The sequence below is a fragment of the Malaya genurostris genome, chromosome 1 (genome assembly GCF_030247185.1).
Source record: "Malaya genurostris strain Urasoe2022 chromosome 1, Malgen_1.1, whole genome shotgun sequence".
Lineage (NCBI taxonomy): Eukaryota > Metazoa > Arthropoda > Insecta > Diptera > Culicidae > Malaya > Malaya genurostris.
In genome coordinates this window covers 154931400-154950936 of record NC_080570.1, presented here as the reverse complement: position 1 = coordinate 154950936, position 19537 = coordinate 154931400, and the positions used below count along the sequence as shown (strand labels likewise).

Sequence of the window (19537 nt, the reverse complement as noted above, 5' to 3'; positions counted from 1 at the left end):
GGAAACGGAAGGGAAAATATTGAAAGCAACTATCCAGCTATTCTGACAATTGCTGTGCTTACCTTTGAAAAAGTTCTTTCTCTTACCCCCAATGGGTTTACAAGACTGCGATTCAGAATCGGTCATATCAATTACCGAGACCCCAGTTGGTCCACGCAAATCGCCATTCTCCCCATCGGGCAGGGCACCATCCAACTCACCACCCTCACCATCGCCCCGAATATCCGTCACACCGAGACCTTTCACCACTTGTGGAATCTTTTTCTGCTGTTGCTGCTGCTTCTGCTGTTGCATTTGCTGAAGCAACTTGGCCTCCTCCTCCTCCCCGGCCAGCGTTGAGTCTACACTCTTCTTGTGATTTTTCTTCGCATCCGAACCGAACCGGCCGGAGGATCGATTGCCGTTCATGTTCCGGCGCGGCGGATCACCACCGCCGCCGCCGACATCGGGCCCGAGCTCAACTCCTCGACCGATAGCACCACTTTTGGCGGCATTTTCTGCCATTTTGTAACGAGTTTTTTTGAATTTCAAAATTTTGAACTATCTCTGTCGGGTCCAGCTTCCCACCGGGACAAAGCAAAAAAAAAATAACAATACCACTCGCGCGGTCAAGGCTACACTGAATCACTTGAATGCACACAAATCTGGCCTTGTTTCCGAACACTCAAACATGAAACGAAAAATGCTGAAATATGTTTCGTATTTACATCCAACAGCGTTCACCACATGGCGGCGCGGCGAACGATGATCCGTCATCCATGTTCGGACTCTTTCACCTTTCCGTGCTTCACCGTAGCACCGGCAGCTGGCACTTGGAAAACATCAACCGACGCTGTCCGTCATCCGAGGCAGGCAGGAATTAACCGAGAAAAACGGCGAATAACACCCACCTCACGCCCCAATGACAACAATAATAGAAAGAAAAGAAAAACACGAACGAAACGCGACGTGCACACTTTGTTTTCAGAAATATTCAAAATTATTACTGCCCGCTCATTGGAGAATAGCCGAAGACAAAACGGGGTTCCCGGGCCGATATCTTTGTCACCTGTCCAATTATAACTTTATGAAACTGCACCGTTGTCTGGTTGCGTGAACACGAACAATCGTCACTCGTTTCCTGGCAGCACTTAGTATGTGACGTGCGGTGCAATTCGAAGATCTGAAATTAAAAATAAAGAAATGTTTTATTATGACTGTTCAAACGTAGGAACTTTTAGAATAAAAATCGAATTTGTATGAAATCTAGTGTGAATTCAGTGCACGAGAACGAATAACTGCGAAAATGGAAGGTCACAAAGCTCGTCCCAAGGAAGCATCTTGCAACCTCTACTCTTTGTAATATTTCCTGATGATGACATTGAAAATGCCTTCTTTATAACACTGTTTTTCATACTTTCGGAATTTGACACCAAACTACATAATATAAAAATGCACACATCATTTTTCAAATTGTACGAATATTAAAGACTACGCTCGAAAAAAAAAATTAACAGAAGAAATGACTACCAAAAATGATTAGCATTAGCATTAGAGACCGTCCGAGTATTGCTTCTCCGTTATTAATCAGAACCAATGAAGCTCACAAAATGTTCTCCTGAAACCACTTGCTTGGGAATAGCCCGTAGTTGCACATTGTGTAAACTGCATTGAACCCAGCATGCTGATCAATACCGACACCGGTCACGTTCAAATGCAGATCTACTTGGGAAGGAAGGATTGTTGCTATTAGAAGCCGAGGAATCCTTCGCATTTCCACATGCATCACAAGAAAGGGTTGTTGGTTAGTAAATTTTCGAAATTTTCATTTATTGCTCTGGGTAGCCGGCTACCGAGAATACGTTGCAATTTGACCGCGTTTTGTATTTATATGTGCTTTCTACCAAAATACGAATCTTCTTCCGAAACTCGTAAAACTCCGAACAGCCACCTGTCGGGAGTTTCGATATCAATTCACACTACTATTATACTGGCATGATATCACTTGATCATCATCAATCGAACAACAACGCCTTACGCGATACGAAGTGATGTCGATATCTACTCCCCAACCAAAATAATAAAATACCCAATGAATCCTCCTCGCAGCCTAAACTATATTTACATACGTTAAAATTAAGCACGGTCGCTAAAAATATCCGCACGATTATAAACTTTACGCGTGCGTTCTAAACATAGCGTTTAACCCGGAGAAAAAAAGATCCATTGATCAAACGTTCCCCGAATAATCGACGCAGTTTAGTCTAGTCCAATTTTTAGCAAGAAGAAATACGATAAGACAATGTAATTAAGAAAAATGTGAAATTTTCACACATTCCATCTAAATCTGATAACATCGACAATGATATGTAGATGGCGCTTCGATTCGTTAGCATCGTTTAGTTTTGGACGGAAAATTCGCAGTATCCGTCGCTTGAAGATTTCATAGTTTCGCGAATCAGCATTATTCATTGAAAGTAGACTTTTTGGAAGTTACTCTTAGGCAAAAAATAAATGAACATAAAAAATGATCTTCAAAAATTCATTTTGAGTTGGGTATTTTTGAAACTCTTAGAGAATAAATAAACACATATTAGTTACACACTTTTATCCTTTTTTCTCCGTTTATGAAAAGCTTTCTTGTTTGCCCTCTAAAATTGACCAGAATTTTTATAGTAGACGAAGTTCTGGGGAGTTTAGCGAATTTACCTCCCTCGGCACAAAAATAACAGCATTGTATTCGCTTCATTACATCACCTATTTCACGCAATGGCACGATGCTAGATCCAACCAAAACAGAGTGTCTCCTTCGTGGGGCCGGTGGAAGGACAGCAGGTGCTTCTGGAAGCAATCTTCTTCATATATTTGACCGTTGATCGTGGCGGCCGTTTGCCGTTTATACGACTTCCGGAATATGCTACATCCATAGATCGCCTGCCCTATAAAGTACTTCTTGGCAAATTTGAAGAACTTGTACTTCGGGATCTTCAATATTGATCTCATCGTTCTCGTGGTACAGCTTCCTGGCGGGAGATTTGGCCGCTGTATTCTGATTATTAGATGGTTAGACGCTTCATTCTCTGCTGGACGAACCAGACGAAAGAATTGACGTTTATGGCTTCGTCCCGCGTTGTGGAATGTCGCCTGACCGAGCTCTTATTGTCCCCGCAAAATCATCTAATGCAGTTACCGATCGTGAGATTTCCATGCAATGTTTTTTGTAACACTACTTATCAATAGTTTTCCACACTATAGAACAGTTGAAGAACACTGCACGGGGTAGAGTTGACCAAATTCAACGATGGAGCAGTTTTTTATCTTGGCCCCGTTGGAATTTTGTTTCTCTTGGCTTCCATCTGACACTGTTTTTTTTTTCAATTTTCGTGAATAATATCTAAATTTTGACCACTGAAAATGGAGAACTTCCCCAACAGTATGCCGTTAAAATACCACCTGAACTGACCACTGGGTACGAAAATGATGTGTCCAGGTGTTAAGTAAATTGAGCTTTGCAATCAGTTTCATACCAAAAAAAAATCAGAAATAAATCGGAGATGGGTACAGATTCTGTTTACTAGGGAGATAAAAAGCAATGGTCCATGATAATCGAAAACACAGCCTCTTTGTACGTGGGGAATACGTACAACGAAATAAAAAACATACAAAAAAATCGCGTAGCTTCGGAAATCCGCTTAAAAAAAGTTTTGTTTTGATGCCAATTATTTTTTCAAAAATTGACTTTGGGAATTTAAGACCGCGTAACCAAAGATAAATAATAAAGACATGTATGTGCTTACAAATATTAAAAAAAATCTGGTTCGTTCCCGGTACTTTATAAAATGACCGCACTCACCGCTTGGTGGAGCGCGAGATTAATTGCATTGTTATCATTTCAATCAAAGTGTGCCATAAAATCTTAATATATACAAATGAGCTAACGAATCGAAAGGGTTCTCACGGTTTGACAGTTCCATTATGAATGTGATGATGGGAACTCAGCAGGGCAACCAATTTATTACCATTGGTGCCAGTTTCACGGAGTACCGTAGATGTGTGCCAAAAAAAGTTCGTGACTGTCATGTCTGGGAATTCGTTTGTGGCGTAACTTCGAAAAAACCGCATAGAAAAAATAAACCGTAAAAATTAAGTTTTTTGATTCCAACTGTCTTAGAAATGCATGAAACGACCAGATCTGGTGTAATCTCAATTTGTTTTTGGAAAAATCGACTTAGGAATTTTTAAGATTTTCCAAGATCGAAATATTTTTAGATGCCAAATGTCTTAGAAATACATGGAAGATCGAGATCTGGTGTTCCATGAATTTCTAAGACAAAAGAAGAAAACCGCGTTACTTCGGAAATCCTGGGAAAAAACGCGTAACTTCAGCAATCTGCGTAAAAAACAGCGTGCAAAAAACGTGAAACTTCGGAAAACCGCGAAAACAGCGGCGTAAAAAAGATCTCAGTGTAATTACATTTCACTTAATTTAAGGGTTCATTCGCCTTTTTTTCAATAAAATCATGCTCTATTTTGACCTGAAGACTAATGCGATTGACAACCGTCATTAGATCCTGAAAAATGACGTTGAAGCAATGTATCGAGAATGATTTAAATGATTCGGAAAATGGCGATGGTATCGTTTAAGAAAGGAAGGAATTCGAAGGCCGAAAGACAGCCATTGCTACATTAGATCAGATACGAGTAAGTTTTCATCACGACAACACTCGGCCAAATGTTTTAGATTTTAGTAGAATGGATTATACTCTACTAGCAGGTGCGACTGTATGAAATTAAATGCACCTTTTACCAACCAAGCAGATGCATGCTTCTGTGGCTCAATCGATTAACAGACGAACTTGCGCTCCAATGATTCTCGGTTCAAGTCGCGGTGGGTTGTTACAAAATTCTTTTTTTTTTATTTCAATGAATTTCATGTCATGGAGTTTTAGACACAATATTAAATGTTCTTCAACGTAAATTTGCGTAAATTGCGACGCTCCATTTATGTGCATCTAATAAGATTTAAAAATTTTAAGTGTGTACTTAACGCTCGTATGCGTACTGTATTTTACAGTATTGTACTGTATTTTTTCCCAAATACTGCGTACTGTTTTTTATCCTTAAAGAAAGTAAAAAAAACTATGTGTGACAACACATAGTGAATATAAATGGGCCAGGGTCACTTCGCAGAAAGCCACATCGTTTGGGTTCGTGTGCTAAAACTAGCTAAAGCAAAGAAACCTAGCTTTGAGTACATGGGGCAAACGAAGCGGTTACAGGTTTGTACGCGAGAGGCCGCCGCTTCCAACGGCGGGTCGGTGGCCAATTCAGCTAGTGTTGCCTCGGCGACTTTGTGCCGCTGAGCCATCAATTATTTAGAAGATAAATTTACAAAAAAAAATTATGAATATGATGCTGCTTACTGTCAAATGTAGTGCTTTTCCAAAGTCAATGTATTGTTTTTTTTTATTTTTACGTAAAAAGTACTGTTTTTCGTAAAAAAAAACGTGTTTAATCCACCTAGCAGTGGGATGATACCTTTTGTTTTATCAATCCGCATGTGTTTTTTGCATGAATATTCTTCTGTGTTTTCATGACATTATTTTAATGACCGTAATTTTAAGCGACAATTTGAGATTTTCATCACTCATTACTCTGTAATGTCGAAACTGCATATCGGATCGAATTTGAATCTAGAAGTGTGATAATCGATTAAACATGCCATGATATGTAAGTTCCACTTTAGAGTTTACGGTAATTTAAGGTACTTCCAGAGCCGGTATTCAGGATCCAGCATAACCCAAACCGATTCGTATGGCCATATGACGAATAAATTACAACAGTTTTGAGTCCAACTTTGAAGCTTTTCGGGATTGTCATCTTCTATATCGTTTGAATTTTAAAAATTCATCATCATGTAATTCGAGAACCGGAAGTCATAATTGGATAAAATTAATTAATTTTGTATATAAGTTTATTTTAATTTGAATTTTTGTTTCTGAAATTTGATTGGGTTTTTTTTTTGAGAAAACGATTGAGCTTTGAGAAACGATTTTATTCTGGAACCGGTATTCTAAAATCGGTATGGCCGAAGTCAGATAAATTCACCTGAATAGCTGTATAGTTTACATTTGTTTCAAAATATTTGAAAATCAGTGAAGACATCTTTGAGAAATCATAGCACGAATTGAATTTTTAGGTGCCTTCTGAATCGACAACTTAATACCACTAAAACTGAAAAAAATTAATTTTTTTTATCGACTATCCAAATCTGCTAACCCGATAAACCTTATTAATGTATGTGAAATGAACATTTTTATATTGATCACCATGTATCCCCGAAACCGGAAGTTGGATCTGACTAAAGAGCAAGATATTTATAGAATCTTGAAACTTTTCATTTGAATTTCAGATGATTCTTAGATTTCATTTGAATCTTAGATCGGTTCAGCCATCTACGAGAAGAATAAGTTACACAATTTTAATTTCGTTTCACATATCATCCTGTAGCTCCGGAACCAGAGGTCGGAACCAAACATAATTCAGGTACTTTGTTTGGGAGCATACGACTTTTCGTATGAATCTGAGTTTGTAGAAAACGGTTGAGTCGTCTCCGAAAAAAATTGAGTGAAATTATTTGTCACACACGCATTTGCTGATATCGACGAACTGATTCGAATGGTATATGGGTGTTATGTTCTTCCAGCATTTATTGCTGTAAGTAGTTTAAAACAATATAAATAAAAAAAATCTGCCATCATCTGGTTTATATATGTCATATTCGAACGATTATGTTGCCAAAAACGAACCGTGCTAAAATCGGTCCGAGGCTAAATTCCATGAAAAAAGATGCTGTACACAGTCTTTTTGGTACTTAGAAACAATTGTATGTAACAGTTTAAAAAAAACGTGTTTTCCGTTGCTCCCAAGCATTTCTTTGTCATACAGCGCTCAAAACTCCTACTGCTGGAATAGGGGGAAAAGTCGTTTACACAAAAATTTCGATATCTCCGTTAAAAATGGACGGATTTTAACAATCTATGGCTTGTTGGATAGGTATTGCCGTGCAGAATCTAAGTCTGAAAACACATTCTGTTTTTAAGGTCAATTGTGACAGATACTGTCAAAAAACTAAAAATTTTGATATAAAACTTCGTATAACTCAAAAAGTAAACATCCGATCTCAAAACCATTCAATAGCGTTTTGGGTGACTGGGAGACCTTTCATTTGCGACTAGTTTGATCAAAATCGGTCAAGCCATCTCTGAGATCTCGACCTCTTAGTTGACAACACACATACAGACACACACACATACACACACACAGACATTTGCTCAGTTCGTCGAGCTGAACCGATTGGTATATGACATTCGGCCCTCCGGGCCTCGGAAAAATTTTCGAAAGTTTGAGCGAATTCTATACCTATTTTTTATATATATAATAAAAGGTAAAAATATACGAGTGTTAATTATACTGATCTGAAAATTTTGCCTCACCCATCTTTAAGTCAAGACTTGGCGTCATCCGAGTACTACTTTTTGAAAGACATAGCAGGTTCTAACCAAATATGCTTCACTTTAGTCGGCAGCATCACGAAATGATTACTTTGTGTTTAATCCGAAAGTTAAAAGGTGTTAAATACTGGAACCCCTTTTTAAGGTCCAATACAATTTGATCGAAGTTCCACATGTCACCAAATATAAAAGTCCTGTTTATTAAACTTAACCTCATTTCTAGTGCTAGACAGTTCCCGCGAAACTACTTGACCCTAGAGATGCTACTAGTTCCTCTTAAAAAAAAGTTAATTTGCAGTGAATGTTTTACTCAATGTTAACCCAAATCGCTAATAGCTTGCAAAACTGCATTCTTTACTCCTTACAAACAGTTGAATCCGTTGCACAATCACATAATCATCATCATCATCGTCATCATCATAACCATCATCACCATTCACGTTTGCCACAAGTACTGCGACGTGACAACTTTCCGCACGTTCGGGCAAAGCTTGTTACCCGGGGCGCTAAATTGACACACTTTCCTCCACCTCCCCAAATACTCGTAGCAGCCCCTCGACCGATGCCGATGTCGACAGTCGCGTTGACTCCCAAGCTATAGGTAGCATATGTAAGTGAGTCGTAGCATGTTGACAAATGTTGCTAAATGAAAACATTTCGTCCGCGCGATTAGGTTGGAAACCGATCTTGTGGTTCACCCATTACACTGCTCTTCAAACTCTTTCCGAAATGTTTGCTATAGCTTGGTAATGTAACTTAACGACTTCCCGGTGCACTCACGGCATTCCTCGAAACCGTTTTAATGCTACCGACTCACCACACTGACTTACTGGTTGCCAACAGGAGTCGATGAAGTGAATCACGAACCAACCAACATATTCGCACATAGCAAAATGGATGAATGAACGAATCCCATTCATTAGTGACCTGGTAAGTGGTACGAGGAAATGTGCGACGTACGTGCGATTGGGAACCAGAATGTAAACAACCGAAAGGGTTTTCGGCTTGGCCAGAAGAAGTTGAGAAAAGTTTGCACGAGATTGGCATTCGTTGTTGACACTTCGCTGTTTGGTGACTGTCTCGGGGTTCCGAGTTCACACGGGTGTGCAACCGGAGGAAATGGGTTCAAGGGTTGGTTCCTAGAATGAAAGTGTTCTGTTTTTCTAGGGTGATTCAAACGTTCGATTGCAAGTAGAATAGAAAACTATTTTCAAATATTCTAGACAATAATCAGTTGCTATTTAGTTCAACAAGCAAACATATATATACCCGAAAAAATTTGTTCAATCAAGCGATTTGCACTTGTAGCAAATAAAAGCACATTTGCAATATTTTCAAACAAGTTTTCAGTTTAATATCTTTCACCTTTGCATCGATAAGCATGTTGTTTAATTGCAAATTGAAGTTTTGAAAATAGCGTCTTAAGAACAGGACATATTTCGGGAAAGTTGTTAGCAAACCGTAATGAAAGGTGTCATTATAAAGTTTCTACAAACCACAACGCTTCTGTGGAAGTCAACCAAGCAGACAGTATGGAAGGGAACACGCAACAAACTAGCTAAGGTAACAAATCGTGAGAGATTACAAGAGGAAGCTCAAGATGTCGGTCAGAGATATTGCCCAAAAAGTCGGTGTTGCTAAGTCAACGGTGCAGAATAGTAAGACGAAGAAATGCGAATCAAAGTCATTCAAAGTCCAGAACAAACCTCGCCGAAATGATGAAGGGTTAAAAAAAACTGAAAAGCTACATGTATGGCTGTTAACCACACATACAGGTTTCATCGTACAGGACAGGACAGAGGAAGCCTAGAGTCTAAGTTTAAGGAAAAGAAAAATAAACAAATGATAAAAAGTATTTTGTTTGGCAAGCCATATGTACGTGCGGTAGTAACTGCAAACCATACTTCCCAACAGGGGAACATAACATCAAAGAGTCCTTTTAAAAATCTGTTTTAGTTTACCTAGTAATGTATTGATGCCTTTCTCAAAGTTTAGGAACCAGTTTTGAAGATTTTTTTCTAAAGTTTCTGGTAATGAATTAAACAATGCAAATGACAAAAACTAAAAAGGTAAAAACATTCAGAATTTAGAAATCTACAATGCAAATGATTAAATCTAAAAAGATAAGAAAATTAATGAAAAAATTGGTTTGTCAAGCTATCTATACGTGCGGTAAAATGTGCCAAACATTCATCACAATAGATAAATACATCATAAAAAAAATCCCTTCACAAACCTGTTTATAATCCTCCTGGTGGTGTATTGATGCATTTCTCATATTATTGATGATTACAGTGATCGTGGAACAAAACATTACAAACAGTGAGCTTTATCAAAACACTACAAATTGAAATAGTTTGGAAATCAGTTTTCAACATTTTTTCTCCAGGTACTGGTAGTGAATTCGACACTAAGAAGGACAGAGGAAGCCTTAAGCCTAAGTTTCAAGAAAATATATAAAAACTTGCGAAAAAGTAACTGGTTTAATTAATATAACATTAAAAAATGTCTTCAAAACCTGTTTTTATCCACCTAGTGGAGTACACTGAGGTCTTTTTACGCGGTTTTCTATGCAATTTATGTACGCGGCATTTTTAAGCCGATTTCCGAGGTTAGTTTTCAAAGCTATGCGGTTATCCCGAAATTTGTTTTTGAATTAACTTTTTGGCACATCAAGCAGAAGTGGACAAAAGCTTACAAAACTAGGAGAAGAGAAGCATGTCTAAACTTTGAAAGCTAAGGCTCGAGGAGTCAAATCTAAAGTTCTATTACAGAAGCGTAAAAGATTAATCTTGAGGAAAATGTGTGCCGAGAAAAAGATTTTTTTCTGATTTTTGTTAATCTTGTGATGATTCAAAATTTATTTCTGGACACGATTCAACTGATTTTATCAATGAAATTATTTATAACAAGTCCCACGAAGGACAGAATAAAAATGATATAGATGAATGCGACGTCAACTTTTTTAATAGGCTTAAAAGACACATTCTCTTTGTTTACTTGCTCTTCTGTTAATAACTCATCAATGTTTATGTTTATTTCCTAACTATTTGTGTAGAATGACATCCAAAATGCTCATTTTGCTATCAGTATTAGATAGTTAACGAACATTTGTACAATAACACCGAAATAATCGAAAGAGTAAGTAAACAAAGAGAATATGTCATTGGCTTTTGAGCCCATTTAAAATGTTGTCGTCGAATAATTCATCACATCTTCCGAGGATTTTGACGAAATGTAAATAGTTTAAACAATTGAATTTTGCATACAGAGTATATTTTTTTGGAATTTTTCTTGTAGTCTCGAAAAAAAGTTACAATCATTAAGTTAAAATATCAAACATAAGAACTGAAGAGTGAGTATATAAAATAATTATTCTACATATTTTGTTCGTGACACCGATTGAATGTTGAGCCTCCCTACCGAATACCTTGTTCGGCTGAAATTAACCGCACTTTCAAGGTTGATAAGGGTTTGAGTGGGCTTATACAAAGGATCGTTTAGATATAAATTATTTTCAGATCAATAATTGAACTTTGGCCTGTTGATTTCGGTCGGTTTCTAAACAATGTCGTTCAGAAGCCATGCCAGACCTGCCGGCTTTTTAAGTAAACAAATTTAGTTTGCTTAGTACTGTGTTGTTTGCAACTAAGTGTTCACTTGTTTTTTTTTCTTTTGCCGCAGGTTATTTCTGTCGTTACCATTTCCGGTGATTTCAACCCATTTAGATTGCACCTAAAAGGGTCGAGCTAGAAACCTGTTGATTGCGTTCCTTCAGAAACTTCATAAGGCGAGGTTAGTTCCCTGGCGAAGAAGGTATCGATTATTAAACCCCCAACCAAATATTTTGAAAGTTGCTTCTTGCTACAGAAGGAGTTTTTGGATTTGAACTGCTCCTAGCCAAGAGCCTTTGTTTGTGCTACCGATGATATCTTCGAAGGATAAAGGGATTACTGTTATGTTACGTGAGAGTCCTTTTGAGTCGGGAAATCGAAAATCTTTCAACTCGGAAAAGTGAAATTTAACAAATTACAATATATCCATGTTTTCAAAAAGCCATAAATATTTTCCTGTCGTCTAAAACCGTTTATTCCGCTTAAGGCCTGAAGACAGTGGGTCGCGTATAGATTTTGAATATCGATAAATATAGTTGATGTTATGAAATTGGTGCTTGCGGAAGTGAACAACAGTTCAATTCTGATTGCGTGGCAGTGTCTTGTTCAATAATCAGAATCAATGCAAACTTGTTCAATTATCTTAGTGACGATTTGTTTATTTCAATGGAAGAAAAGATTCCAGAATTTTTTTGGATCAATTATTAAAGCTATTAGAATGTTTAACAATGTTAGAAAAACTTTCCTCGAATGCGTAGGATCAGCAGAATATCGATGATCATATCAAATTGGTGCTTACGAAGTGCACATGGTTCAAATCAGCTCAATACTAGTCTTGTGTGCGTGGAAGTGGGAATCGATTTTATGGTCCTAAAAAGAACCGAATATTTAAACTTCTTCGATATTTATCAACGCTGATAAATTTTTTTCCCACTATCGTGAATTGCTCAACTGAATATCGAAGAAAATGATGATCCCTGGTGTAAGGCAAACGGCGCACAAATCGGCGAAAATGGTCCACTCGCTGGAATGATTGATTATTTTGTGACGATTTCCTCACTTCAAATGAAGAGACTGTCGTAATGAGTTACGCCCTTTTTTCCATTTAACGCTAAAAAAATGATCGAGCGGCATCCATGTTTTGTGTTTTATACTCAACCAGTTGAACAATGAAACTTATAAAGGTTGTACCGTTGAAAATTCGCACACACAAAATTTATTATCAAAATTGGAATTTTGTTATACGATTATCATCAAATTTGCAAGCAATAAAAAGAAATCATATTTTTTTAGTTTTCGCATCATTAATTTATTTAGGGGTATGGTACCACGAGGGTACCGGATTTGTGCTAAGTACACATAACTATTTTCATTTTTTACGTTTTGCTTTCAGCTCATCAGTGCGTCAGCAGTTTATGTTGAACTGCTAACGCCACCTAACGGTCCAACATAAACCGCTGAGCAGACGTAAAGTTAATGCTATTTACTTATACACTTATCACACTATGTCTTTAATGTCTTTAATGACGTGCCAAACAAATGATCATTCATTTGTTTTCGTTTTTACCTATTTTTATATATATAAAAAATAGGTATAGAATTCGCTCAAACTTTAGAAAATTTTTCCGAGGCCCGGAGGGCCGAATGACATATACCAATCGATTAAGCTCGACGAACTGAGCAAATGTCTGTGTGTGTGTGTGTATGTGTGTGTGTCTGTATGTGTGTTGTCAACTAAGAGGTCGAGATCTCAGAGATGGCTGAACCGATTTTGATCAAACTAGTCGCAAATGAAAGGTCTCCCCGTCACCCAAAACGCTATTGAATGGTTTTGAGATCGGATGTTTACTTTTTGAGTTATACAAAGTTTTATGTCAAAATTGTTTTTTGACAGTATCTGTCACAATTGACCTTGAAAACAGAATATGTTTTCAGACTTCAATTCCGCACGGTAATACCTATCCAACAAGCCATAGATTGTTAAAATCCGTCCATTTTTAACGGAGATATCGAAATTTTTGTGTAAACGACTTTTCCCCCTATTCCAGCAGTAGGAGTTTTGAGCGCTGTCTGGCAAAGAAATGCTTGGGAGCAACGGAAAACACGATTTTTTATACTGTTACATACAATTTTTTCTAAGTACCAAAAGGATTGTGTACAGCATCCTTTTTCATGACATTTAGCCTCGGACCGATTTTGGCACGGCTCGTTTTTGGCAACATAATCGTTCGAATATGACATATATAAACCAGATGATGACAGAATTTTTTTTAATTATTTTGTTTTAAACTACTTACAGCAATAAATGCTGGAACAACATAACATCCATATACCATTCGAATCAGTTCGTCGAGATCAACAAATGCGTGTGTGACAAATAATTTCACTTAATTTTCTCGGAAAATTTCTTTTCTACAAATTCAGATTCATACGAAAAGTCGTATGCTCCCAAACAAAGTTCCTGCATTATGTTTGGTTACGACCTCTGGTTCTGGAACTACAGGATGATATGTGAAACGAAATCAAAATTGTGTAACTCATTTTTCTCGTAGATGGCTGAACCGATCTAAGATTCAAATGAAATCTAAGAATCATCTAAGATTCAAATGAAAAGTTTCAAGGTTCTATAAAATATTTTGCTTTTCAGTCAGATCCAACTTCCGGTTTCGGGGATACAGGGTGATTGTTATAAAAATGTCTATTCCACATAAATTAATCAGGTTTATCGGGTTAGCAGATTTGGATAGTCGATAAAAAAATTAACTTTTTTCAGTTTTAGTGGTATTCAGTTGTCGATCAGAAGGCACCTAAAAATTTAATTCGTGCTATGATCTCTCAAAGATGTCTTAACTGATTTTCAAATGTTTTGAAACAAATGTAAAGTGTACAGCTACTCAGGTGAATTTATCTGACTTCGGCCATACCGCTTTTAGAATTCCGGTTCCAGTATAAAATCGTTTCTCAAAGCTCAATCGTTTTCTCAAAAAAAGCCTAATCAAATTTCAGAAACAAAAATTCAAATTAAAACAAACTTATATACAAAAATTAATTAATTTTATCCAATTATGACTTCCGGTTCTCGAATTACATGATGATGAATTTTTAAAATTCAAACGATATAGAAGATGACAATCCCGAAAAGCTTCAAAGTTGGACTCAAAACTGTTGTAATTTATTCGTCATATGGCCATACGAATCGGTTTGGGTTATGCTGGATCCTGAATACCGGCTCTGGAAGTACCTTAAATTACCGTAAACTCTAGAGTGGAACTTACATATCATGGCGTGTTTAATCGATTATCACACTTCTAGATTCAAATTCGATCCGATTTGCAGTTTCGACATTACAGAGTAATGAGTGATTAAAATCTCAAATTGTCGCTTAAAACGACGGTCATTAAAATAATGTCATGAAAACTTAAACACCGAAGAATATTAATGCAAAAAACACATGCGGATTGATAAAAATAGGTATCATCTCACTGCTAGGTGGATTAAACACGTTTTTGCCTTTATATACGAATGCGCTAACCTTGAGGTTCTGCACGACCTCAGAGTCGAGTTTTTTTTTGCAATATTCATCCCATGCTTTCTTCATTTCTTCAACATTCTTCACTACTTTAGATTGTTTTATAAGGTACTCCCAGTCTTTTTCGATTAGGCGCAGTTCCGGAGTGTTTAGTGGGTTCGATTTGATCTTCCGACATCGTTTGCATTATACCATTTAAGCACGTCCTTTGTGCAGTGGCATGATGCTAAAGTCATCCAGAAAATCATCAGTACGTCGTGAGCCTTCAGGAAAGGAAGAAGCCGCTTTTAGAGACACGTTCCCTGATACAACCCTCCATTTATGGTGCTTGAGGTAACGCAAAAAGTGAACTCCGCTTTCCGCAATTACAAATCGCTTGCCAAATTAAAAATTTCTTGGTGGCATAATCGGAATTTTTCTGGAACATCACAATGATTCTTGCCAGTCACATATAGATTTCCTAGCTGGTTGAAGTCCGCCTTCACATATGTTTCGTTATGCATCACGCAACAGTGTGGTTTAGTTAACTTTTGCTCGGACGTCTCCCGGCCACGGCTTGTTGGGACCATATTCTGTTTCTCGTCACGGTTTAGGGAACTCTAAACCTTGAACGTACGTAGTTCAACTCGAGCTTTGAGGTATTCCGCACGAAAGTCTTGCTCCCGAGCAACTTTTGAGCCACATCTCTGCCCCAATCACGCGTTTGTAATCGTTCTCGTTAACCTAACGATTTTTTTCTGAATCGTTGCTTCTGATCAACAGCCAGATCGAATTTTGATTTTTGCCTTATGAATCTAAATCGCAAATCTCAGAGAGTATTTTCGAACACATGGAGCAAGAATAATGTTCTATCATGAGAAATTCATGTTCAAGGTCTTCCCATTCTTCTACAGGTCCAATTTTGAAAATGCGCCCCACAATAAAGTAAGACGAACCAAAGTTTGGGATTTATCTGAAGAAATTTATGGATGTGAGATTCTAAGCTTAGGTCATAATAGCCTATTTTGGTGCCTGAAGAATACTAGCACGAGTCGAGATCACATCATCAATCTCATTCCAGTTATCTTGACCAAAGCCGAATGTAATCAAATCTCATCTTGATCCATCTCTAGCTGATCCAGTAGTGTTCAAGTTGTTCGAAGATCAAGAGACTTGGTACAAACCAGTGCGTCCTTTTCAGAACAAACAGGCAACGGCTCTAAGAATTCCTTCCAATACTTCCTGCACCCACCGAAATCATCCCACCATTCCGATGGTTACATGTTCATTTGCCAGTATACAGCAGAACGAGTCCCCTTTCCCCCTTCGGTTGCATGGTTTAAATATTGCCCGGTTGCCTTTGTTTGGTAGCGATATACCATAATTTTTCGCCTTGCGACTCCGAAGAAGAAAATGGACCACTTTTACATGATAAGTGGCGCTGCTATCGGCATCGACAATCTCGTCAAGGGCCATTAATATCCATAAACGATATTTTTGAACTCGTGTCCGCCACCGCTGCCGCCGCCGCCGCGTGGATTCTGTCAGTCATACCAGTCAGTGTCAGCTCGATCCGATCCGGTAGGCCAAGAAGTGATTCGGTTCGGGATGAGAGAGATGCTGCAGCGGCACCGGGGGGCGTCGGAGGTTGGTGTAGTGGAAAACCACTTTCCATACAAAAGACGGCTGAATGGAAAAACCAGAAGCAGTAAGGAATAGATAAAACCAACCAGTGATACATTATAGCATTTTCTTAGTGAGCCAGGCCACTGTGCAACTGCAGTGAAAATGACGCGGAGATGATGACGACGACGACGATGGTTCAGAAGGTCCCGCACTGACGAAGTCAGGCCTTCCGAAGAATCGCCTCCTTCTCCGCTTTTACGAGGCATGCCGTTTGGGAGGGTAAAAGAGGAACAAGAAAAAAAGCATGAAAAGTGGATAATGTGTGTGTGGGGGGAAAGCGCAAAAGTGAATCCCTTTCATGCACAAGCATCTGCCGGCAAGATTAACGGACTCAGATTGGAGTGAAGTAATTAACTAATTTATTATACAGACATCATCATTTGTTTTTTATGCTCTTTCACTGCGACTGCAGTTTCAGAGGTTTATTTATTTGGTTCAGTTTCAACGATCCAATCGAAAACAATTCATTTCGAATGTCGATGTTTGTCGGTGTGGGATGCGTTTCGATTCTCCGGACGAAAATTGATGGTAAAAAGTGAACGAAACTTAAAACATCTTTTCCGACAAATGCAAACATTGACTAGCAAGCTTTCCAACGTTTAACCCGTACGATCAAATGTTTACAATTTGATTGTCACCAGCAGCTGGCGGCCAACAAATCACACCAGTGCCGAATCCGTGTTGGAAAGTAGTGTCACATCAGAAAATCACATCCAATTATATGTGCGTTATCGTTCACCGCAAACGATTTCCGCAACACACTCTAACAGTGTGGCACATTCTGTATGTTACTGTCAGTTTCGCTCAGCTGTTGGTCTTCTGGAATCCTTGTTACGTTCAAGTGCAGCATACACCAAACGAGCGACGCAATTCCCTACCGCTAATCATTCCGACCAACCAAGGAAGCAACTGCGTCATACTTCGAATATGTGTGTGTGTGTGTGTGTGCTGGCTAACCCATGCCCAGCCTCGCCTGAAATTATCTGAAACGCACTTCCTCGACACGTGCCGCCTAGTCTGCTATCCCTTTTGTGATCCTTCCCCTACGGATAGGCTACCGATGGTATGCACGCGATATAGAAGACTATCTGAGTCAGTCTATCTGAATCGTACGCATTCTACATTTCTCCCGCTTTTACGTCTGGGGAGCGAAAGGGGCAATCGCCGAGCTCGGCGAATGTCTTGGCTATTTCAGCGAATGCAAACCAACCTCTGGTTGTGGTTTTTGTCGTTGGTCCTTCTAAGGTTTCCAACGACGGAAATTACCATTGCTATCAAATCAAATCGGTGTTTCAATTTTGAGGATAACACGGCTCTGTTCGTAATATGCATGAAAGTACTTTTCAATAAAGTTCTCTTCCCCTAATGGAAGAGATGTTATCCCTAGCCAGTATGTGTTTCTCATCAAGTGCTTTCGGAAACAGGATGTTTAGAATTCAATTTTCCTTCAAATCTGTTTATGTTTATGAAATCCTTTCGAATGGAATATGGAATCAAATTACATCACAATAAAATATTCGGCCAAAGTTCACCCATTTAACCGATCATCTTTAAACTTTCAGGGCATCAAACCAAAGATATTATTTAACTTTTCACATGCTTGTTTTACTACGTAGAATGAAAATTCCCGGATCTCTCACACAGGAAAACGTGAATATTTTCGAACCGTGTATATTTTTGTTGAGAATAAGCCTCTAGACGACCCAATCACTAGTGTTTGAATAACAGCTGATCGTGTCAGACGTGTTCTAGTTTTCATCAAGCTATGGAAAAAGACGAGTTTCGTGTCCTGATCCAACAAGCAAAGGTGAAATTGAATGATTCGTGGTACGGATTGGTACACCATCCTCCGTATTCTCCAGACCTGGCCCCCAGTGAAGGCTTTGGCAAATTTTTTTTTTCAAAGGGCTTAAAATTGTTGGAGGACCGATAGGTCAAGTGTATCGCTCTAGATGGAGATTTCACGGTAGAAATCGACTCATTCTTAGTCCATGTAGTATTCAATGTCAATACCATATTCTCGTAACACTACTCAAAATTTTTTTTTGCGTGGAAATCTATTTATGCCTTTCTGACAAAAAAAAAGCTACGTTATCACTGTAAAAACGACTTTCAAACTGAGGCCCAGAGGACAGAGTATCAAAGACCATTCGAGCCATCAAAGCAAATATTGACACTCAATTTTCCCGAAAATGTCTGCACCGATTAGATTTACATAACTCTTTTTACGAGCCAAATACCAAAAAAATAATATAATAATAATAAATTCCAAACAGTGTAAACTTCTTACGAACCCACTTAGTAAAAAGAGGTTTTAGCATAATATCAAAGAATAATACTACGACTATATTTGTAACCTGTATTTTTGAAACTGATCTGACAAATTTTGACCTGAAAACAATGGTTAAGCTCGTTCCAAAATCCAAAACGGCGACTTCCAATTCATCGATATTCCTTGGAAATCTTCACAATATGATTGATTCTAGTTCGAATATTATAAAAAAATTAAAATTACATTTAAAATCGTTTCAAAATCCAAGATCTTAGGAAATAATCTGAATATGCTAGTTTTGAAAGCGATTGAATAAGTAGAAATGAGATACACCTTCCGTTGCTACATTGTCAAATTGAAAGTAGTCTCAAACACCCAAAATACCCATATTGTAGGTTCTCAAGGATTATAAAAAAAACGGAAGTCGTCATCGACCTAAACATCGTTTTCCGGCATCTACTCTCTTAATCCGTTTCGAAAATACCTACGTTATAATGGTTTTCAAGTAATACTAATAAACCGGAAGGCGTCATAATGGATTTCAGAATATCCTCAACCATTGTTTACCAATCAGTTTCGAAAATACCCATATTGTAAAGATTTTAAAGGAATATCTATTAACCAGAAGTCGCACATCTTGCTTATCAGAACGAAGTCAAACATCGTCCCCCGGCTTCGATTCAACAAATTCGTTCAGAAAATTCCCTTATTACAAGGGTTTTCAATGAATATCAATGAATTGGAAGTAGACATTTTGGATTTCAGAATGATCTCAAATGTCGTTTTTCCGGCATCTACTCTCCAAGTACGTTCCAAAAATACCTACACTGTAAAGGTTTCAAGAAATATCAATAAACCATAAGTCTTAATTTTAAGTTTTTGAACGACCTCGAAAACTCCGTTTTGGAAATACAAATATTGTAAGGGTTTTCAATGAATATCAATAAATCGGAAGTCGCAATAT

At 38.0% G+C, this 19537-nt stretch overlaps 1 protein-coding gene across 4 annotated transcripts in view; it reads right to left on the bottom strand.

Moving 5' to 3' along the window:
* Positions 1-19537, bottom strand: part of LOC131426278 (protein gone early) — a 140863-nt gene that overhangs the window by 71206 nt on the left and 50120 nt on the right. For all 4 annotated transcript variants that reach the window (XM_058588886.1, XM_058588883.1, XM_058588885.1 and 1 more), the window contains exon 3: positions 63-1162. In XM_058588886.1, coding sequence (XP_058444869.1) covers positions 63-504 — 442 coding nt within the window. In that variant the 5' untranslated portion in view covers positions 505-1162. The remainder of the gene's footprint in view (positions 1-62; positions 1163-19537) is intronic.